The following is a 22,442-nucleotide window of genomic DNA, read 5'->3' as shown; positions in this document are numbered from 1 at the left end:
CGCGAGCGGCTGGCAGCGGGTATCCGCGCAGGGGGACACGGGGGAGCGAAACTCGGCTGTCTTTTTTCTGTCTGGTGTTTGGAGAGGGGAGAGCACTCTGATTGCGTTAGCTGAGTGATTAGCTTAATTAATCAGGTTTACAGCACAGATGAAAGGATAATGCTGAAACGTTTCTGGGAGTTGCCCGGAGAAGGAGAACGTAGGCTGTCGTATGAGCAACTTGGAGAGACATTTGTGCTGCGAGAGGAGCGTGAATGCTTGCTGAGAGGGCACGGCCGCCTGCCGGGGACGGCCCTGGGTGACCTGCGCCGCTGTTGTGCCTGCACGGTGTGAAGGCAGCAGCCTGCACCCACTTTTGCCAGGCTGCAGCGTCCCTGCACCCCCCTGGCTTTCCCGTGACGCTGTCAGGGTGCCTGGGCGAGCCCCATGTCTGGGGTGATGTTGCCTGTTGGCTTCCCCATGCTGGGAGGGTGGTGGGGGCCAGGGATGCCCTGTGACCCAGCTGGGTCCGGCCCCCGCAGTTGCTGCACCTCCTGCTCCAGCCCATGTCATGCTGGTTTTGGCGCTGGTGCTGCTTGCCATCCCCGACACCCGTCGGTCTTGTGTCTGTCTGCCATCAGGCTGGCAGGGAGCCGGGGGCGAAGCGTCTCTCTGCCAGCTGCTTCGGGGACGGGGCTGGAGCGGTGCCGGAGCTGCCGGGGGCGTTTGCTCAGGGCTGTCATCCACATCCAGGGCGAGTGCGCTGCCCGTGGGGTCTGCTCCTGGCCCCGCTCTTGGGGGGAGCGGGTGTCTGGCCCAGCCGGTAACGGGGCTGGGGAGATTTTAAGGTCCCTTTCTGTGTCCTTGTTGGTGTTTTATCAGAGTAGGCTGGAAGGATGTGGGGTACCCAATGAAACAGTCTTTGCACATCTGAAGTCTGTAATCATTGCTTTGGAGGATTTCCATAAAGTGTCATGAAAAACCCATTTTACTGCTAATTTGGTTTAAACAAGTTGGCCATCAGGAAGGGAATGCACAGAACTCCTGGCATCAGTGGCTGAGGGGTGTTTTCCCCTCCAGGGCTGGCTCCTGTGTGGGTGCTGGGGGAGATGTGGGTCCTCAATGCTTGGGGGGCTCGTGGGGCACTGGGGGAAGGTGGGGGTGGCTGCAGCAGGGCCCTCCCTTCCAGACAATGGCATTTACAGTCTATTGTCTGGGCGATGTGGCGTGTCCTCACCGGCTCCAGGAAGTGCGTGCATCCCAGTGGGGCCGAGCTGGGCTGCCGGGGGGGCGGGGGGGCGGTCTGCCGGGCCTGGGCATATGAGAGATTTGTGCACTGTCCCCGGAGCACTGACCACGTTAGCAGTGCAGGCGGCTCATGGCTTGGCTGCAGCTGGGGACCTTGGAGAATTTCCCCTCTGGTCCCAGTGCTGTATTTCAGTGTAATATTCAGTGCTGTCCTAATCCCATTAACTCTCCCCTTTGTTTCCCCCACCTGAAATCCTTAATCAGCTCTAGCAGCTGGGGCAGGCAACTGTGGTGCAGCTGCATGGCTCTTTCAGCTGAGGCTGTTCCTGTGATGATGGCTTCCCTTCAAGGCTGTGGTTTGGTGTGGGAGCACTTGATGGGATTTGGCTTTTTATCGCACTTCCAGATCTCCAGGGTTTAAGACGGTGCTTCTGCTGGGTTCGCTGCCGCTCACAGATGGCAGAGCCTTGGGGAGCGGAGCTGCCCTTGGCCCCCGCTTTGCAAGCTGGGGAAGTGGAGGCTCTTTGCAGAGAACTTGCAAGACTTTAATTGCAGCATCTGTACTGAGGCTTGCGCTAGTCTTGAAGGTTTAAATTAGACTGGCTTCTAATTAACAGAAGTTAAAAAGAAATTTAATTTCCATTAAAACAGTACAAGCCTACCTTGGACTTCAGCTTTTACCTTGTTTTCAGCTGGTGCTTTTCCACCTAGACAGGGTGTGTGGGGCACCCAGCATCACCCAGAGCTGAGGCTTGGGTGGTGGCTCTCAGTCCTGTGAGACTGTGGGGTGTTTTGGGTTGGTCTGTGCGGATGGCAGCTCGGGAGGACACCGGGGCTGCATTGGTCCCTTGAATTGCTGCAGCGTTCTCTGCTTTGGGAGGGTTGGCTTTACCCCCCTTCCCCATGGACACTGTTTGGTGAAGTGGTGGAGGACAGCAGGGGTGTGAAGGCACAGGTACTCCCTCTCCAAAGAAGTCTTAAAACTTGACCTAAGCAGCTAAACACCATGTCTGTGCTTAAACTGGGTTGGCTTTGGAGCTGTGCAGGCTCCTGTGCACAGGTGCCTCGATGGGCAGAGCTCCTCACCCCCTCCGCTTCCCACCTCTGGCACAGGAATGCTGCACGGCTTGTCCACGGCTGCGGGGGGGGGGAGATGAAAATGTTTCTAATTAGGCAGAGGTTTGAAATACCCTTCTCTAAATATGCCAGCCCTGATGGGTTTTGCTGTGGCTGCTGACAGGCCTGGGGGCATTTCAACATGCCTCGGTCGCTCGGCTCCGAAATTGCTTTGCAAACAGGGCAGGAGCCTCATGCTGCGCCTGCAGACCTGCAATGGCTGCGCTCGTTTGAACTGAGCGAGTCCTCAGGCTCCTTCCGAGACCCTGAGCAGCAGCCGGAGCTGGCAGCTGGGTGGAGGGTGTGAAGGTGGGATGCTCGGTGTTTTCCGAATATCCCACGCCTGGGTGATCAAACCCGCAGGAGGCAGTGAAGGCAAGTGAGCAGCAGTGCCCTCCCGGAGGGGAGCCTGCTCCAGTGCTGGAGACGCGGACCCTGTGGTGTGGGATGCGCCGCGGTCTCACATGGCTTTTGAGGGTGGATGGCTGGATAAAGTGCGTGTGCTTCGCTGGTGGGGGAGAGACCTTTGGCTGCTGTAAGGAGCCCTGCCGTAATCGCTGTGACGCGCAGGCAGAACCCTGGTGACAAATCATTAACTTGCTCTGACAGGCCGGGTGCTGACGGGTGTTGGTGATAATTTCTTGTGAAGCGTCTGAACTTTACAGATGTAATGCAATTGGATGGAGAAATTAAGCCGGGGCTCAGCAGCCCTGTGTCCCTCCCCGTTGCCTCGGCTCTTCTGGCAGCATCAGGGCCAGGTGGTAAAATCCTGTGTTTCTGGACACCATGAGTGGAGCTGGGAGCAGCCTGTGAGCCTCAAAGCCTAAATTTAAAGCCTGCAATTATCATGTTTTAAAGAGCACAAAGAACAAGTTGTCCTTTAAGAACGAAATAATGATTATTTTTTTTCTTATCCAGATGGAGTTATTGTGATTAATTGCATCATGCCAGTTCTCCTTTCCATGGACAAGTGATGAGTTCCCATCTTTCCCAGCAGCGTTTCTAATTAGACCAGCAAACTTTTATTGAGGAGGGGTTGTGCCCACATGGGTCCTCCCAATCCCTCTGTCTCCGTGGATGGTGGTGTCTGTGCCAGCAAGCAGGGATGCGGGGAGAGAAGATGCTCTGCCAGAGACCGCATGATGGGTCTTTGATGCATGAATGTCCCTGGGAAACCCCTCCCTGGGCTGGGTCCTGTCGTGGGGCTCGCCCCACGCAGGCAGAGCTGGCCAGGCATGGCACTGGAGCTGTGCGAGGGGGAGCTGCCCCCAAATCAGGGTGCAATGGAGCTGCTGGATCCATGCCGGTGCCCAGCAGTGCTGTGCATGTGGGGCAGGGAAGTAACACTGGGTAAGCTGGGGCTGCAGCAGGGCACGGCGTGGGCAGCGGAGCTCCCCAGGGAAGACTGAGCCGTGATTCAGTGGACGATGCTTTGGCACAGCTCTTGCACAAGCCCCCGGGTGCCCAGTGGTTCCCGGGGCCATGGTGCCCTGTGCGAGGGCTCGGCAGCCCCTCAGTGTGCTGCAGGAGGGTGGGTGTCATGCCCGGCATTGCACGTGCTCTCGCAACGGGAGAGCACTTGATGGATAATACCTTGTCATTTTGGGATGTGAAGTGCCAAAATATTACAGCCTGGACTTGGCATGTGCTGGAGCTGTCAGTAGCTGTTAATTTCGGTTAAGGCGAGGCACTTCCAGAGGCTTGGGGAACGTGCTCTGCTTTGATGGAGAGCATCAGCTGAGCGGAGCGGGTTGTGGCAGTGATGTTGCGCTGCCGGGGCCGGCTCTGCCACCTGGAGCCTAGTCTCGCCGCGCTCAGGGCGGATGCGGTACCCCTGGTGCTGTCTGAATAGTGGGAGTGGGGGCTTTGCACGGGGCTTTCAGCAGCTCAAACTTAACCTCATCAGGAGCAGCTGGAAAACAAATAGGGTTTTAGACCCTCCTCCAGTGAGGGAGCCTAGTGATGTTGCGCTGCCGGGGCCGGCTCTGCCACCTGGAGCCTAGTCTCGCCGCGCTCAGGGCGGATGCGGTACCCCTGGTGCTGTCTGAATAGTGGGAGTGGGGGCTTTGCACGGGGCTTTCAGCAGCTCAAACTTAACCTCATCAGGAGCAGCTGGAAAACAAATAGGGTTTTAGACCCTCCTCCAGTGAGGGAGCCTGGGTCTGAAGAGTACCTCTTGCACCCCTCGCTGCCCTCCCCGAGTGACCTGAAGTTGTCAGAGCTGTTGGGGTGGCTGGGAGCCGCTCCAGACGTGTGAGCGCTGATGAACAAAGGCTATCGGCTCCTTTGTGTGCAGGGCTGGGGTGGCCTCATGCCGTTACAGCCCGCTTTCTAACGAGAGGCCGGTTGCCCGTCTCATCCTCATTAAACTTCAAGCTGCTCTCATTCCCCTTTGAATTCTTCCACTTATCTTCACTGTAAAGCCCCATTGAAAGGGCTTGTGGTAGCCGGGATCTGACTCGTAACACTTCCCATTGATGCTGGTGAGGTCTTGAAAAGCTCCTTTCTCTGCCTTCTCCTGCTGTGTGTTCCTGCGAGGGATCCTCTTCAAAACCATTGAAGCTTTTGTACAGCGCTGGGTCTGTTGCAGCGTCTGTGGGAGCTTCATTAGCTGCTGCTCCAGCTTCATTAGCTGTCGGTGCAATGGTGTCACTTCTGGGTGCCTCTGGGCAGGGGGTTGCAGGTGATGGGGGACCTCGGGGTGCAGCTCTCCCGGGTGCACCGAGCCCTGGGTGCCCTTGCCCCTAGGAGGGCTCTGCTGCTGCCGGTTGTCGAGGCTGCTCTCCCCCAGCCTCGCTGTCTGAGCAAGCAGTCACTAATCCCCTGGCTTCTCCAGGCGGGTGGGGAGGACCGGAGATCACTTGTGTGTAGCGTAAGTGCTTCTAAAATAGTCTTTTCTCACATTGCATTTGTTGAATTGCCTTAACTGCCTCTTTCCTTTTCTTAAAAGCCTAAGTGACTGTAATTACAATCGCTCGCGTGCTTCATGCAGTCGAGCTCACCCCCTCGCACAGCGTGGCTCCTGAGCGGGGGTACTCCCAGCACTGCTGCTTTCTGTTCCCGGTGGGGCTGGGAAGGATGTGTGCAAGGATGGGGCTCTCCGGAGGGCTACGGCAGCCCCTTGGCCGGCATCCCACGCTGCTCCAGGCTGGACAGCACAGCGGGCTCTGCACAGGGGCAAGGGCAGGCTGGAGCCGCATGTGATGTGCTCAGGCTGCCTCTCACGCCCACTGACCCCCAGGTCCTGGTTCCTGCTCCTGTGCAGCCCTTGCCTGGGACTTGTGATGTGGGGGTGCTCAGTGCCCCCTTCCTGCTCACTGTGCAGGGCTGGGGTGGCCTCATGCCGTTACAGCCCGCTTTCTAACGAGAGGCCGGTTGCCCGTCTCATCCTCATTAAACTTCAAGCTGCTCTCGTTCCCCTTTGAATTCTTCCACTTATCTTCACTGTAAAGCCCCATTGAAAGGGCTTGTGGTAGCCGGGATCTGACTCGTAACACTTCCCATTGATGCTGGTGAGGTCTTGAAAAGCTCCTTTCTCTGCCTTCTCCTGCTGTGTGTTCCTGCGAGGGATCCTCTTCAAAACCATTGAAGCTTTTGTACAGCGCTGGGTCTGTTGCAGCGTCTGTGGGAGCTTCATTAGCTGCTGCTCCAGCTTCATTAGCTGTCGGTGCAATGGTGTCACTTCTGGGTGCCTCTGGGCAGGGGGTTGCAGGTGATGGGGGACCTCGGGGTGCAGCTCTCCCGGGTGCACCGAGCCCTGGGTGCCCTTGCCCCTAGGAGGGCTCTGCTGCTGCCGGTTGTCGAGGCTGCTCTCCCCCAGCCTCGCTGTCTGAGCAAGCAGTCACTAATCCCCTGGCTTCTCCAGGCGGGTGGGGAGGACCGGAGATCACTTGTGTGTAGCGTAAGTGCTTCTAAAATAGTCTTTTCTCACATTGCATTTGTTGAATTGCCTTAACTGCCTCTTTCCTTTTCTTAAAAGCCTAAGTGACTGTAATTACAATCGCTCGCGTGCTTCATGCAGTCGAGCTCACCCCCTCGCACAGCGTGGCTCCTGAGCGGGGGTACTCCCAGCACTGCTGCTTTCTGTTCCCGGTGGGGCTGGGAAGGATGTGTGCAAGGATGGGGCTCTCCGGAGGGCTACGGCAGCCCCTTGGCCGGCATCCCACGCTGCTCCGGGCTGGACAGCACAGCGGGCTCTGCACAGGGGCAAGGGCAGGCTGGAGCCGCATGTGATGTGCTCAGGCTGCCTCTCACGCCCACTGACCCCCAGGTCCTGGTTCCTGCTCCTGTGCAGCCCTTGCCTGGGACTTGTGATGTGGGGGTGCTCAGTGCCCCCTTCCTGCTCACTTAGGGGTGACCTCCCATTGGGGGTCATGGCTGCTCACCCCAGGGACTGCTGCCCCCCCAAGAAGTCCCTGGGCAATACCTATTTTTGCATGACACAGCATTCATGGCTTCCCTGCTGCTGTTTTGGGCAGCTCAGCTGTACATCTGTCGGCTGTGTCCTGCCTGCGTGAGGCCGAAGGCTTCTCCCAGCAGCCGGAGGGAAGGGCTGGTCAGGCCCAGGGCTGCGTGTTTGCTGGAGACTTCCTCTGCAGACAGTGTCTCGGGGGCCATGCCGCCTGGATGCTGATCAAATGGCTCTGGGGGCGGATGAGCTGCTGGCCGGTGCCTTCCAGCCGTGGGAGCTTCCTCTGCCTTCCCCGGCATTCCTGGCTGCGGGAAGTGGTGGGAGAAGGATTAACCTTCTCCTGGCTCTCCCCTGGCAGGGGCTTCAGCCACCCCCCCCTGTGCAGCCCCATGTCCCACATGGTGCCATTGGAGGTGCTCCCCCAAACCTGCTGTCCCCTCTGTGGGGTCCCCCACATCTGCCTCACTGTTTCCTGGGGGGCTTCTCACTTCCTGGGAGTGAGTCCTGTTTTCCTGGGGGTCCCAGCTCTGTGCAGGCAGGGGGCTCAGCTGGGACTTGGTGGTACTGCTCTGGTTAATAACAGCCCAATGGGAAGGAGATAAGGGCCGGGCTCAGCAGCAATTGTCCTACTGACAGGCCTGGTCATGGAGGGGGCTAGAGCCCACTCAAGCATCCCTCATGCTCACGGCTGACCCCTCTAGGGCACACGTGAAAATACCTGCCCTGAATATACCTGGCTTCTCCCTCCTGCGTGAACTGCTGCACTCCCCTTCACTGCTTCCTGGGGATGGCAGGGGTCCTGCCCCACTGCAGCCGTTCACCACCAAAAGCATTGCTGGTGAACAGCTCCTGCTGAAGGTGAACCCAGGCGTAACCAGCATCCCTTGCCTGGGGGACTGCCTGTCTTGCTCTGATCCCACTGAGGAGGAGGGAGGACATCTGGGGACAGAACCCAGCTGTGGAGGATGGGGGAGAAGCTCATGTCAGGTGTCTGGCCCTCTCTGAGTGACAAGCAGAGTATGCTTGACACAGGATTCAGAAGATGTCGCTGCTGGAGCATCTGATATTTGCTCCACTGCCCTCCTCACCTTGGGTGCTGCCAGCCTTGCTGGCTGCCCGTGGCTGTGAGCAAACCCCCCAGGGGCTGCTGGCAGGGTGATGCTCCAGGGGAAGGACAGGGGCTGTGTTTAATGAGGCATCTGTGGTCCCTTCTGGGGGGCTCCTGGGGATGGAGAGTCCTCCGAGCTGTGTAACACCCATCCCCGGTGGCCCCTCTCCCCCCTCTGCAGGGTGCCGTGTTCAGATGGGTCTAACACAGTGCTCATTAGCTTGGACCCGTTCTCCTGCTTGGAGCTTGTACTGGGGCCGATCACCTGAGCTTGTGTCTGGGCTCTGAGGAGCTTTGCTGGCTTTTGATGTCTCTGGGGTGCAGACGGAGGAGGTGGCAGGGGGGTGGCTCATGCATAATGCAGGCTTCTGTAAGAAGCCAGTGTCTGAGCTGAACTCATGGAGGTTTGAAAAATTAAGTGCCTGTCAAATGCCTGTAAATTGTAGAGCAGCTGTTACCGGTCGACCGATGGTGCAGGCAGCACCAGCTCCTCCTGCCAGCTCCAGGTCGCTGCTGCCTGGGGGTCCCTGCCCTGGCTGGGGTGGGTGCTCACAGTCCTCGCACCCCCCTCTGTGGTGCAGGGAGCTTTCCTGCCCTTGGCTCTGCTCTCCCCTTGCCCACCCTGTCCAGGGCAGTTTTCCAGTGTCGGCCTGGGTGTGCTGGGGTCCCTCTGGCCACAGCCCTGCTGCCGGGGCTCTGCACGCCAGCTCCTGGCTCGTGCCAGCTCCTGGCTCGCACCAGCTCATGCACCGCTGCGACTTGCCCCACTGGTGCCAGCAGAGCACTCTCCTGCCCGCCATGCTTCCTCGGGCATGATTTGGCATTGCTTTTCTTGGGCTTCCCAACAAAATTTGGAGGTTCTGCCACCATGGCCAGGGTGACCCAGTTGGGAGGACTTGCTCTCCCAAACACTGATGCAACAGCTCGTGAATACACACAGGGGTGTGTGGCACTGTGGCACTCCTGGCTCAGCACAGGGGCTCTCCTGGCCGAACCCTGCTCTGGCGCAGGGTGGGGAGCAGAGCCGGGCTCGCCCCTCGCCCCCGGCGCTGTGCATCACGCACTGCCCTGCCGCACCAAACGGAAACCCCAGCTCCTGCCTGCGCCCTGCCGTGGGAATGATCTGCCCCCGCTGGCCTCCATTAGTGGGTCCCTCTCTTGCTGCCTTATAAACATTCATTATGCACAACCCATTAAAGCCAGAGCAGTACTTAGTCTGTGGATTGCTGCTTGACAGCTCAAAAAACATTGAATTGACAGGAGCAGTGCCCTGCAGTGGCTCCGGGAAGGTGGCTGGGGGACGGACATGGTGGGATGCAGGATGCATCCAACCAGGGGGATGGGAGCATGGCGGGGCTCCTGCCTCCCACCCAGCCGCTGCTCCATGGAAATGATTGTTTGTGCCCAGGCTGGGATTTTTCTCTGTGAGCACCGGCCTGTGCCACTTGCGAGGGCTCAGCCGCTCCTTGGGAACAGCCGGCAGCGCTGGGGCGAGCCGCGCCAAGCCCGTGCGCGCTGTGCCCTGCCAGGCTGCCCCGCGCAAGCCGCGTCCTCGGCAACCCGACGCCCTGACTCAGCCGCTGGCATGGCAGGGGGCTGGGGCCAGCGGGGGGCTTGTCTCCCGTTCCCCTTGCTCCCCCCAGCAGGGTGCTGGGGCCTGAGGCTGCCACACCAGCCTGGCTGGTCCCTGTGAGCCCCAAGCTGTGCCGGCTGCTGGAGTGGAGCCAGGGGCACGCGGCCGCCCTGGTCCAGCTTGCTGCATGAATCAGTGCTGGTGGAGGTGGTAATTACGCCTCTGTTTGGAAGTGCGGTTGCTGCTGCGCCCAGCTATGCCGGGCGGCAGCTGCTCCCTTTGCCTTTTATTGCTTCTGAAACTCTGACTCATCCTCGCCCCTGCGCAGCCTCCTGTGCGGCCGGAGGAAGGGGCAGAAATCCCGGTGGGTGCCTGGGTGGTGGGTCGGCGCAGGTAGGGCTGGCTGGGCGCTGTCTCCATCCCTCCCTGCCTGCCTCCATCCCTCACCTCCTGGCCATGCCGGGGGCGGCGGGGGCTGGATGCGGGGCTGGTGACTCACAGGCCTGCAGCGTCTGCCTGCCCCGATGAGCTCAGGGGTTAATCCATGAGCCGTCTGCCCTCCCCCTGCGTCCCCAAATTAAAGACAAGGGAAACGCAGCCCTGCTCGCAAGCAACCTTGGCTGGTTTGTCCTGAGTTTTGGGATGTGCTGGGCTGCCCTGTCCCGGCACCCCACAGCCACAGTGTGGTGCTTGGCACAGCGTGAGGAGCACCCAGCCCCAGACCATGCCATGGGTGCTTGTGGTGCTGAGCACCCACGGGAGAGCCGAGCCGGTGGCTTTGCCTAGTTATTTTTAGGTGCTTTAGGAGTGTCCCAGAGGGCTTTTAAAAAGGTTTGTTTTATTCTTGGAGCTCGTGCCTTGTGGCTGTCCCCAGCTCGCTGCCAGGTCCTGTCTCTGGAAACTGGTCTTTAAAAAGCCTGTGGGTAGCCAGGGGAGCCTGGAGCAGCGGGGGGCCTGGCCATCGGGGGAGCGGGGAGTCTGGCTGCGGGGTCCCTCCATGCTGGGCAGAGCCTGCTCACACCTTCGCCGCCAAGGTGGTGAGACACGGCATTGCGCGGTAGGCGCTGGCTGACGGCTCAGCCAGCTGCGCACGGTCTGCACTGGTTACAGCCGCGGTTCATGTCTGAACATGAGCAGCAAAGTGCTGAGCTGTGGGTTCGTCATCCCGGTGCCGCCTTTCATCTCGCGTGGGGGAGGAGGGCAGATAGCGATCTGCTCGATCCGCTTGTGGGCTGCGCAGGGGCCGGCTGCCGCGCTGGGGTCTGCCACACAGTTCGGTGCAGGAGAGGGGCAGGAGGGTGCTGTGGTGACCTGGGCTCTGCTGGAGGCGTAATTTCTTCCCTCCTGCCCCACAGAGCAACCATGGAGGTGATGAACATGATGGAGCAGCCGATCAAGGTGACAGAGTGGCAGCAAACCTACACCTATGACTCGGGCATCCACTCCGGTGTCAACACCCAGGTGCCCTCTGTCAGCAGCAAGTGCCTCGGGGACGATGACGAGGTCTACGGAAAGCAGTACACCATCAAGAAGACGACCACCACGAGCTACTGCCAGGGAGGGAGCCAGGGCCAGAGCCAAGCGCAAGGTAGGGGCTGTGGGGCCGGGCATGTTTGTGAGCTCAGCTGCTCTGCTCCTGCCTTCCTCTGCCTCCCCCACGAGCTGTGCTCCTTCTGGGCACTCCTCCACACCCCGGGATTTGTTACTGCCTAAAATATGCTCCCTCCTGTCCTCCTTCCCTGCGCCGAGAGGCTCTTGCGTAGGGCCGGCGCGCAGCCAGCCCGCACTGGTGCTGAGCTGTGCACAGACATCCGAGTGCGTCGGTGGGTTGGCTCGAGATAGGAACAGCTGATCCCAGCCCACGGATCGGCCGTCTGCTCTGCTGCCTGTCTGCCTGCTTGGGAAACCTGTCTCAGCGTGGCTGGCAGAGCTGCTGGCATGTGCCATAAAGCCCCGCTGGCCGGCCCGTCTTCTCCCGCTGCTGCGAGGGCGAAGCAGGCGGAGACACAGTCCCCAAAGCCAAAGGAGATGCTTCCCCCAGCTTTATCCCTTAAAAGAGGGCTGGTTTGCTTCACTCACCTCTGCGGTTCCCCTGTCAGGAATGGGCCCTGGAAGGTTTAATCACCAGCTGGGGGCAGAGCCCCATAGGGAAGGATGAGCCCTCCCGAGCCCTGCGTGGTCCCTGTGCCGCAGAGGTGGGGACTGCGGGTGGCTGCTGCAGCATCTCTGCCCCTCGGGTCGTGCTTGTCCCAGCATCCTCAATGGGGAAGGCCTCCGTGTCCTTCTCCTAATACCCAGCGCCAGCTGGTTCCAAGTTGCAAATATCCTTAATTTTTTAATTAATGGGCCTTGTGTGACAACTGCCTAATCATGCTGCCTAATCGAGTGTTGTCTTATCTCTGTGCTGCTGTATCTGTTTACACTTTGAAGCACCGGCTCCTTGCAGAGCGTGCTGGGACTGCTGACGTTGCCGGTGTCGTTGCACTAAGCTCAGGCTCAGCTAATTGAAATTGGAAAGCAGGGCTGGGAGTGCTCCTCAGAGAGAGCCTGAGTCTAATGCTGCCTCCCCGTCTCCCCCTGCAGCAGACATGGAGGCTCAGCTGGCCATGACCCGGGCCCAGCGTGTCCGGGCCGCCATGTACCCTGAGACGGTGGAGGACCGCTCCCTGCTGATCACCACCCAGCTGGAGGGGCAGCAGACCAACGTGCAGCGCCTGGCAGAGCCCTCGCAGATGCTGAAATCGGCCATCGTGCACCTCATCAACTACCAGGATGATGCCGAGCTGGCCACCCGCGCCATCCCGGAGCTCACCAAGCTGCTCAATGATGAGGACCCGGTAAGGAAGCGTGGTTTGCCTGTGCGTGTCTCTGGGCTTTCAGCTGCCAGGCTTGCGGTGCACGCTTCCCCAGCTGCGGCAGCACAGCTGGTGGGCTCTCATCCTCGTGGGGCTCCACGGCCACCATCCGGCTCCTTCCTCTTGGCAAAGCTCTGCAGTTGCCTCTGTGCTGCAACAGGACTGAGCCCACCTCTGCCCACCTGCATCTCCATAGCCTGTCCTTGCTGCTCTGGCATGGCTCTCCTGCCCTGGCCTTGCACAGACACTGAGCGCTTCTTGCCGTCTCTCAGTGCTCCGGCCCGCCCTGCCCTCCCCCTGTCCATCCCTGCAGCACGCCTGTGCTCCGTGGACCCCACCGTACACTGCCCACTGCTGCAAAATGCAGCGTAGCTCCTGGAGCATTGTGGATGAGGATTGTTAAAAATAGCAATCCTTGCCTGCGCTGGCTGTGCTGGCTCTGCCGCTCCAGCACCGCCCTGCCCAGAACGATGCGCGGCAGCCCCAGGCTGGCTCTTGCCCAGCAGAGTGGGATCCCTCCTGTCCCTGCTGCAATGGGCAGCGGGCGGCAGCAAGACCCCCTCTCACCCACCAGCTTCTCTCCCCCCCCAGGTGGTTGTCAGCAAAGCAGCCATGATCGTCAACCAGCTCTCCAAGAAGGAGGCGTCGCGCCGTGCTCTGATGCAGTCGCCCCAGATCGTGGCGGCTGTGGTCCGCACCATGCAGAGCACCAGCGACCTGGACACGGCCCGCTGCACCACCAGCATCCTGCACAACCTCTCGCACCACCGCGAGGGCCTGCTCTCCATCTTCAAGTCTGGCGGCATCCCGGCCCTCGTCAGGATGCTGAGGTATGGGGGTGCCGGCGGGGGGGTCCCGAGAGGATGGCAGAGCCGAGCGGTCCTTCCCGGGCTGGCAGCCAGGCGATTGCCTGGACTGGGGGCAGTGGAGGGGAGGGCTTGTGCTGCGCCTAGACGTGGGTCCTCCTTCTGCTGATGCCAAAACAAGGGTGTGGGAGACCTTGAGCCTTTTAGCCTGTGAAAGCCCCAGGGGTTTGCTGCATTTGGAGCCTGTGTGGGGGCAGGAGGATGGGAGTGGCCCCCCACGCTGCCTTGTCCATGGAGACAGGGCTCAGTCTCTGCTCTGCCCCAAGGAGGAGGTGTCCCTTCCCGGAGGGCAGCCCCGGGGCCGTGCAGCATGGCAGCCTTGCACGAGGTCCCGTTGCAGGGTGATGGGTGGGAGTTGGGGCTCGGGGCAGCTCTGGGGGCTCTGCTAGCAGCCTGGTGAGCCCGGAGGCAGCTGCCTGCACTGATGTGGCTCTGTGCCACCTGCCTGCAGCTCGCCGGTCGAGTCAGTCCTCTTCTACGCCATCACCACCCTGCACAACCTGCTGCTCTACCAGGAAGGGGCCAAGATGGCTGTGCGCCTGGCTGATGGCCTGCAGAAGATGGTTCCCCTGCTGAACAAGAACAACCCCAAGTTCCTAGCTATCACCACTGACTGCCTTCAGCTCCTTGCCTACGGGAACCAGGAGAGCAAGGTGGGCCTGGGGAGTCTGGCCTACCCTGCGGCGCGGGGTCCTGCCAGGGGAGGCAGGGAGGGGGGCGGTTGCCCAACCTTGCTCCTCGCAGACAGAAGCCTGGGAGCACAGGGGTGGGAGTTCTCGCTGTCTCGGCCCACGTGCCCCCCAGCCACAGCCAGCAGCAGAGCAGTTGTGCTGTCTGCAACGCTGCCACATCCGATCTCTCACAGGTGGAGCGTCCCCAAAAGCACAGACTGTCCCAGTCTGGCCGGTAGATCGGCTCGGCTGCGTTTCTCCCCCTGCTGCTCCGGGCAATGCCTCTATCTTTGTTCTTTGGCTGTTCTTCTCCTCCACACGAGTCGTCCCAGACTCGTGCGGAGGTTCAGTCCCTGGACCTGCTCTGACGCTGTCTGGGCGGGGGGCTGCTGCCCGTCCTGCCTGCGGCGCGGGGCGAGGGACCCCAGTGTGCAGGGCTGGGGTGGCGGGGGGGGTGTCGGTGGCAGTGCAGTGCCCCGGCGGGGGTGACCTGAAGCACTCCTGCATGCCGAGGAGTTGGACCTCCTGCCTGACTTGTGTCCTGGCATGAGCTGGGGAAACCAGAGTGGTGGTCCCAGCAGCCCAGAGCTGCCGCATGCCCCGACCCTGGCCCTTCTGTCTTGCAGCTGATTATTTTGGCCAACGGAGGACCCCAGGCCCTGGTGCAGATCATGCGCAGCTACAACTATGAGAAGCTGCTCTGGACCACGAGCCGGGTGCTCAAGGTGCTGTCGGTGTGTCCCAGCAACAAGCCTGCTATCGTTGAGGCTGGTAAGAGGGGCTGGGGGGCTGCAGCAGAGCTGGTGTCAAACAGGAGGAGGATGGTGGCGTCAGGATGATGCAGCTGAGGGTGCCGTCTCACAGCTGATGTGCAAGACAGGCAGATGCCTTGCACAGCCAGGTGAAACCACCTGCGTGTGGCCTGGTTTCTTGCTCTGAAAGGCTGCTGAGGTGCTTTCCTGGCACCATGCATGGGCAGGATCTGGCCTGGCTGGCCAGCCGGGAGCTGTCTTCCCGCACCACATATAGCCTCCGCTAAGCCGTGAGGCTGCATCGTGTGTTGGAGGCCTCGGTCGGGTGGTGCCCAGCCCCCACTCACCACGCAGACCCACTGTCTCTCCCTTCTCCTCTCTGCGGGGGCAGCTTTGGGTATTTACAGATGGGCTGGTGTCTCCTTCCCCGGCAGGCGGCATGCAGGCATTGGGCAAGCACCTGACCAGCTCCAGCCCCAGGCTGGTCCAGAACTGTCTCTGGACCCTGCGAAACCTCTCTGACGTGGCTACCAAACAGGTGAGTCTGCGGGACCCTGGGTCGTGCTTCAACACAGCATTTTGGAGGCTTTTCCGTACCAGCTGCCGGGCTGCCCCTCGCCCTCTGCTTGTGCCAGACTGAATCCAAAGCAATGTCCTTGTGCCATTTCCAATCCCTGTGAGCTGCAGGCTGTGGCAGCATGTGTGCCTGGGAGAGCGAGGGGGTGCCCAGCTGTGCCTGAGCCCTGCTGCAGCAGGGGTTTACCTGGCATCGCAGGAGGCTGCTTACTGCCCAGGGCCCTTCCCATGACAGCCGGCTGCCAGCACTCCTGCCGTGTCCCCAGCGGGGGGCTGAGGCCACCGGCAGTCGCTCACGTGCTCAGTGGGGCATCGCCAGGGCTGCTGCTTGCTCTGACTCAAGGAGCCCCTGGCAGCCTGCCCTGGCGCTGGCCGCCTGCTCGGCTCCTTCCCCAGCGAGGGAGCTGCCATCAGAGCTGCTGTCGAGGTGGTTGTGCCCATGGGGCTGAGTGGCAGCCGGTGCGAGGGTGACCCCGAGTTCTGCTCTGGGGTTGTTCTCCCCAGCCCTTTGTTGCCTCCTGATGCGTTCCCCATCTGCTGGGGCCGCCCCTCTGTGCAGATTAGTGCCTGATGCAGCGTGGAAACTATTTGGGCTGGCGCGTAACCATCCCTGGCTCTGCGGATTGAGGGGGGGATGCGGCCATGGCGCCTTTAACTCCTTCCTGCCCCCCTGCTGGCTGCCTGCCGGCATGGCTGGGACCGGGGTCACCCCGGGACTGCTCAGGGAGCACTGGCGGGTGCATTGTTTGCACTTCCCAGCAGAGAAAAGCTGCTGGAGACATTAAACTCTAAGTAAAGCTGCACATGTCGGGAGTGCCTGTTGCTCACGCCATGCCAGCATCGCGGAGAAGCAGCTCTGGCTGCGGGGGGGATGGGGAAAGGCGTAGTGATGGCTGGGACCGGGGTCACCCCGGGACTGCTCAGGGAGCACTGGCGGGTGCATTGTTTGCACTTCCCAGCAGAGAAAAGCTGCTGGAGACATTAAACTCTAAGTAAAGCTGCACATGTCGGGAGTGCCTGTTGCTCACGCCATGCCAGCATCGCGGAGAAGCAGCTCTGGCTGCGGGGGGGATGGGGAAAGGCGTAGTGTGGGAGGCGCAAACACTGCCTCTCCGCCATTGCTGCCTGCTGGCCCATGGCAACCCCTGCCTCTCCGCCATTGCTGCCTGCTCTGGCCCATGCAGAGCCGGGGGGGCGTGTGTGGCCGGGATATGGGGTGCTGGGGGTCCGGGGTCCACAGCAAGGGGTGTGCGAGCTCCAGCGAGGGCAGCCACACAAGCCTGGGTCTTGAGGGGAGAGGGTGCCAGGTCTGGGAGGAGGAGCATGGCTGGGGGCTGGATCCTCTCTGCAATGGCAGGAGCCATCCTTGCGGGAGAGGGCTCTTCCTCTCCAAAGCTGGGTGTCAGGCCCGTCCAGGGGGAGCAGCTCTGGCTCCCCATGCCCGGGCGAGAGACACAGGGGACGGGCACAGGGCTGCAGCCCAGCCACTGGCTGAGCCCAGATCTGGCTGCAGGGGGGCTGGTCTGACCTCCCATCCCTGCTCCCGCAGGAGGGCCTGGATGGCGTCCTCAAGATCCTGGTGAACCAGCTGAGTTCCGACGATGTGAACGTGCTAACCTGTGCCACCGGCACCCTCTCCAACCTGACCTGCAACAACAGCAAGAACAAGACCCTGGTGACGCAGTCAAATGGGGTGGAGGCCCTGATCCACACCATCCTGCGGGCAGGTGACAAGGAGGACATCACCGAGCCGGCCGTCTGCGCTCTCCGGCACCTCACCAGCCGGCACCCTGAGGCCGAGATGGCTCAGAACTCTGTGCGGCTCAACTACGGCATCCCCGCTATCGTCAAGCTCCTCAACCAGCCCAACCAGTGGCCACTGGTCAAGGTAAGGGGCCAGGGGGATGTGGGGGGCCGGAGGAAGCCAGTGGCTGGGCTTGAGCGAGCCCCCGGCTGCTCGCCCGTGGTGGGACATGCTGCTGAGGGGGTCTGCAGCTGGTGCCGTGCACGGAGCGATGGCGGGCTGCTACCACTGCAGCCCTGGTCCGGTTGGGCGGCGTCCTTGACGGCAGCTAATGGAGGAAATGGCTCGTGCCGGCTGCTTGGCTGGAATCAATACTCGCCCTGGCCTCCCCCGCGGGGAGGGGGCCGGATCCGGTGTGGGAGGAAGCTGAAGTCAGCCTGCACCACAGAGGGGGATGGGGTGGGACAGGCAGGGGGGGGGGGCCTGGCTGGAGGGTCCCGTGGGGAGCACGTGCTGCTGTGATCCATGGTCGAGATGAATCTCTCCTTCCCCCCTTCTCTCCTCCAGGCTACCATAGGCCTGATCCGCAACCTGGCCCTGTGCCCGGCCAACCATGCCCCGCTCCAGGAGGCCGCCGTCATCCCCCGCCTGGTCCAGCTGCTGGTCAAGGCTCACCAGGACGCCCAGCGGCATGCAGCAGCCGGCACGCAGCAGCCCTACACAGTGAGTCCCTGCGGCAGGGGCTGCTGGGGGTGCCCCTCTGCCCTGCTCCTGGCACAGCCTGGCACCCCAAAAGCTGACCTGTCCCTGGGGGGTAGCCTGTGCCCATGCTCAGGGTGGTCATGCCCTGGTGTGGGACGCCCCAGCTGAGCGCTTGTCCCCTGGCAGGACGGAGTGAAGATGGAGGAGATCGTGGAGGGGTGCACAGGGGCACTGCACATCCTGGCCCGGGACCCCATGAACCGCATGGAGATCTTCCGCCTCAACACCATCCCTCTCTTCGTACAGGTCAGGGGCGGGGGGGGCATGGGGGCTGGGCTCTGCCACCTCCCGGCTGGCTGGCATAGCCCCGCAGTGCCGGGGCCAGGGAGCTGCAGTGCTCGTCTGATGGCACCCGTGCATGTCAGACCACATCAGGAGCACAACAGCTCTTCACTGGCTGCTTCACGTTGCCGCTAATCTCTCCTGACAGCTCCTCTACTCACCGGTGGAGAACATCCAGCGCGTTGCGGCTGGCGTGCTGTGTGAGCTGGCCCAGGACAAGGAGGCGGCAGATGCCATTGATGCGGAGGGGGCCTCGGCTCCGCTGATGGAGCTGCTGCACTCCAGGATCCGCTCCGCTGATGGAGCTGCTGCAGGAACGAGGGGACGGGTGAGTGCTGCTGGGCCGGGCCCTGTGCCAGGGGCTCTCTGCCACCTGGCATCGCCCCAGCTGCAGCCGGTCTGGATCTTCTGTTGCTTCGGTGCTGCACGGCACCGGGACCTGAGGCTGCCACCCTTCCTCTTCAGCCACCTACGCGGCCGCCGTGCTCTTCCGAATCTCAGAGGACAAGAACCCCGACTACAGGAAGCGTGTCTCCGTGGAGCTCACCAACTCCCTCTTCAAGCACGACCCAGCAGCCTGGGAGGCGGTGAGCATCCCGCTGGGCACGGAGACGAGTCCTTTTCCCTGGGGAAACCAGGCCCTCTTGGGACGGCCCCATCCTGCTTCCAAAAGCTGCTGCCGCCGCCTCCAGACGGAGCTCGGACAGGAGCGACTGGCAAACGGGGGGAAGTGGGGGGTGGATGGGCTGTGGCCTTGGCTCTTTGGCAGCCCTGGGTCGCGGTACCTGCTACCCAGGATGGGGCTGGGCACCACGTAGCCCCTGAGCATCGTGCACATGTGAGCACGAATCCCCTCTTCAGTTGTGTCACCTTCTTTCGTAGGCTCAGAGCATGATCCCCATCAACGAGCCCTACTCAGATGGTGAGTACAGCGCCAGCTCTTCCTGCGGGGTCCCCCCGTGGGCTGTGCTCTGGTGGGGCAGTTGCCTCATCTCATCAAACCAGGCTGGTTTTAAAACCTTTCTCGGGTGGCTGCTAGCAAAGTGCCAGCCTGGCCTGCCTGGGGATGCTCAGCAGGATGCTCAGCTCCCCGGGGAGCACGTGCAGCCGCTCCCCTGTGTGCCGGGGCTGGCCCAGAGGCTTGGGGCAGGTGGGTGGCCCTTGTGTCCCTTGCAGCGCCATGTGCCACACGCTGCCCTGGGCAGGGGGACCAGGAGGGTGGCTGAGGTCTGGAGAAGTCTCTCACCGGTGGGAGCTGAGGTTGCTGCGTCCCTTTCCTGCAGAGCTGGACCCCGGCTACCGCCCCATGTACTCGGGTGACATCCCCCTGGACCCCATCGACATGCACATGGACATGGACGGGGACTACCCCATGGACGCCTACAGCGATGGCGTCCGAGCGCCCTTCGCTGACCACATGCTCGCCTAACCCGCCCCGCAGCCCCCGCACCAGGTAGTTGCTGGCATGTACGTGGGGTGCGGGCGCTTATCGAGAGCGCACTCGGCCCTGGAGTGGGGCGGGCGGCTGGGGGAGGCAGGGCTGGCTGCTGGCGCCTGGTGTGCCGCGGGGTCCCCGGTGCTGCCGCGGGTCGGCATCCCCATCACCCCATGGGCTCGGGGGGCCCTGGTGTCCTCGAAGCCCCCCCTCGGTCGAGTAACGGGAGCTCTCCTGCCGCGCGCAGGTGTTTTCTCCATACAGAAGAGGGTGGCCCCAGAGCTGAGTATTCACAAGAAGGACTTGGGAGACAGAAGTGCCTGAGAAGACAAACTTTTCCATTCCCACAAGAGGTTTTATTTTTTGATTTTTTTTCTTCGCTGTGGGCCTGTGGAGAAGGTCCTTCCTCCTGGGACTGCTTTAAGCACCTACTGCCGCATCCAGCATCCAAGATACTGTTTCTGAAGCTTTAAAACACACAAACCCTGCACCGTTAGCGACCTTTCATTGGCAAAATAGTCTTTTCTATGAATATATATTTCTTTTTTATTTTTAATATGGTGCCAACGGCTTTTGCCGTCTTTAAGTTTGTGCTTTCTAACTTCCCCACTATTTGTTCTGCGTGTTAGTGTTCTAGGAAAGGAATCTAACACGGGAAAACCTTTTGCTTTCTGTGAACTCTAACTTAATCAGGCCAATCCAGAGTTTGCTGAAACCAAAGGGTGCCGTGTCCCAGGACCTTCGTTTTAGCCATCGGGATGTCTGCGGTTTAATTCTTTCCAATCAGCCATTGGGGAGCTGACTTTGTGTACCTGCCTATCCTACCAGTACCCGTAGAGGAGTGACTCCAGCATTAGGAACTGTGTCCTTGTACTGATCTCTGTTGCACATTTTAACCCGTTTCCCTTCTTTTTGGTGAGTGGTGTGTTTCCGTCCCCTCCTCCCTTATCTAACACATTTTTTAAAGAGGCTCTAGATCTGATGGTGGTTTAACGCTTCCACCAGAAAGGGATGGACCGTTACTGGAGTGTGGTTCAGGAATGGAAGATTTTATTATTTCTGTAAGTTGTTTTTGTATAGACCAAAGCAAAGAATAAAATAACCCCCCAGCCCCGTGTTGCCCTGAGCCTGTTCTTCTGTCAGCTGGGGAAGGTCAGTGAGTCCCCTTGGGGCAGCCGGGGTGAAGGTGGCCATCGCCCTCCTTGGGCCAAGTGTTGGTGGTTCCCTCCCGTGGGGCTGGATGGCTTTGGATGAGCTCGTTCCCATGCTCTGCACCCGCTATGCCTGGCCGAGGGCTCAGGTGGCAGCCCCGGGGGGACAAGCAGGCTGGGCCTCTCCCTGTGCCTCGGGGACAACGCTCAGCAAGGCACAGGCCACCCACTCACCGCCCCGCAGCACCGGCAGCAGCTCCCACCGTCAGCCCTGCACCCAGACTCGTTGCCAGCCCTTCCCTTGCCTGTTGCTGTGCTGGGTCGTTAGCATGCCGGCTCCATCCAGGTGTCTGTCTGCTCTGTCAGGAGGTAAAAACTCCCAGTAATTAAGATGTTTGTTCATTAGGCAGCATCACCAGCATCTCCTCTCTGCTGCTGCGCAGCGCTCACTTTAACAAGCTCGGGGGGATAAACACGCCAGCCGGCAGTGAGCCCTGCTGATTGATGGAGTGAAACCTGGATGGAGCTGCAAGAGGCCAGGTTAAAAAAAGTGATTTGCTCAGGCAAATGTGGTTGCCTCCTTCCGCAGCCCGGCTTCATAGCGGGAACAGATGGCAGGAGAAATATTCTCAGCTGAAACGCTAACTGACAGCTGCGCCCGGGGAGGGCAACGGGGAAGCGGCGCCGGGCGCCAGGCAGGGATCGTGCTGGGAGGTGGAAACTGTCTGTTCACAAAGTTACCCACCAACTTCAGGGCTGCCCATCTGTTTGGCGGCTTCCTCGGCATGGGGATGGGGCCAGGGACAGCCACCACTGACAGCCGGCCGCCCCGGGCTTTCCCACGGCACCTTTTTGGGCAAGAAGGCGCAGGCTGAGCCCGGAGGCAGGAGATTGCCTGCAGCAGCTCCATGCGAGGCTGCGGGCAGGGGCAGGGCTGTGGGTTTTGCCTGCTGGGGTGTACATGCTGGGGGATGGAAGGGTGAAACACGAGTGGCCCCAGGATGCCCACATCCCCATCCCTGGCGGGTTTGTACCTCTGCCCCATGCATCCATCCTGCGGGGGACGGCTGGGGGTGTGGGGACTCCTCGGGCAGAGGTGGGGGACCTGGAGAGGGGAGTCAGGTCATGTAGCCATGTCTGCACTGCACCGGTGGCTCAGGGTGCTGCGATTGCTGCATCAGTTCAGTGAGATACCCACCACCGTGACACAGGGAGGCAACTGGAGAGCCAGGACATTGTCGCTGACCCCCCAGCTCTGAGCTCTGCCTGCTGTAGCACAGCTCGTTCTGTGCAGTCACTGGCAGGACACTAATCAGCTCGACACGGCTGCTGCCAGTGCGGGGAGATGGGGGGGATATGATCAAAGGGAGCTGGGAACAAAGTCGCAGCCGTTCTGGCTCGCTGTCAGCATCAACCCCTCTGTCCTTGCGTGTTTGCTTGCCTCTGCTGCGGCACCTGGCCGTGCCGCAAAGGGAGGTGGGAGGACGGGGAGGTGGGTGCCCACCATGCACGGGGCCCGGGCTGCTGCAGAGCATGGCAGGACATGAAGGTTTGCATGTCCGTTGTGGCTTGCCATGGTCAGTTCCGATAGGAGGCTGGGCTAGGGCAGGAGCGAGCCAGGGACAAAGGCAGCAGGAGCAGGTCTGGGAAGCGGGGCTGGCTCCAGCGCTGTCCCGCTGGCTCGGGGGAACATCCTGCGCTGAGCTCAGCCCGGCGGCCGCGGCCAAGCCCCGGTGCAGCAGGGATGCGGCCGCGCTTCCTGCCACGGCCCGTGCCAGGACCAGGGATGAGCAAAACAACAGCTGCTTTCCGGGCAGCCCCAGCAGGGCCGAGCGTGCTTCCGGAGGGCAGCGGGGCCGGGGTGGCTTGTGGGATGAGGCTGGGGGGGCCAGGCAGCCTGCTGCCTGCTGCAG

At 61.2% G+C, this 22,442-nt stretch overlaps 2 protein-coding genes across 2 annotated transcripts in view; both read left to right on the top strand.

The window, feature by feature from the left end:
* Positions 1–10,787: 10,787 nt before the first annotated feature.
* JUP (junction plakoglobin) lies at positions 10,788–20,504 on the top strand. The gene is made up of 14 exons (XM_009282629.2): positions 10,788–11,023; positions 12,019–12,272; positions 12,882–13,120; positions 13,608–13,809; positions 14,454–14,598; positions 15,014–15,117; positions 16,705–17,043; positions 17,467–17,622; positions 17,788–17,907; positions 18,092–18,229; positions 18,396–18,530; positions 18,826–18,865; positions 19,227–19,396; positions 19,626–20,504. Exons 1-13 carry the CDS (start codon positions 10,798–10,800, stop codon positions 19,370–19,372), a joined length of 2,244 nt encoding a protein of 747 aa, XP_009280904.1. The 5' UTR covers positions 10,788–10,797; the 3' UTR covers positions 19,373–19,396; positions 19,626–20,504.
* Positions 19,409–22,442, top strand: part of HAP1 (huntingtin associated protein 1) — a 19,909-nt gene continuing 16,875 nt past the window's right edge. The window contains 1 exon segment of the mRNA XM_019472881.1: positions 19,409–19,597. Within this exon segment, the coding sequence (XP_019328426.1) occupies positions 19,409–19,597 (189 nt within the window).

This window comes from Aptenodytes forsteri, unplaced genomic scaffold, assembly GCF_000699145.1.
Source record: "Aptenodytes forsteri isolate BGI_AS27 unplaced genomic scaffold, ASM69914v1 Scaffold492, whole genome shotgun sequence".
NCBI lineage: Eukaryota > Metazoa > Chordata > Aves > Sphenisciformes > Spheniscidae > Aptenodytes > Aptenodytes forsteri.
This window is presented reverse-complemented; position numbering and strand designations above follow the sequence as displayed.

Excerpts from the sequence above, each read along its gene's own strand:
- JUP (XM_009282629.2), top strand. The coding sequence starts at position 10,798 with ATGGAGGTGATGAACATGATGGAGCAGCCGATCAAGGTGACAGAGTGG. Across the intron at positions 12,273-12,881 it reads TGCTCAATGATGAGGACCCG|GTGGTTGTCAGCAAAGCAGC; the intron begins GTAAGGAAGCGT and ends CTCCCCCCCCAG. Across the intron at positions 13,810-14,453 it reads ACGGGAACCAGGAGAGCAAG|CTGATTATTTTGGCCAACGG; the intron begins GTGGGCCTGGGG and ends TCTGTCTTGCAG.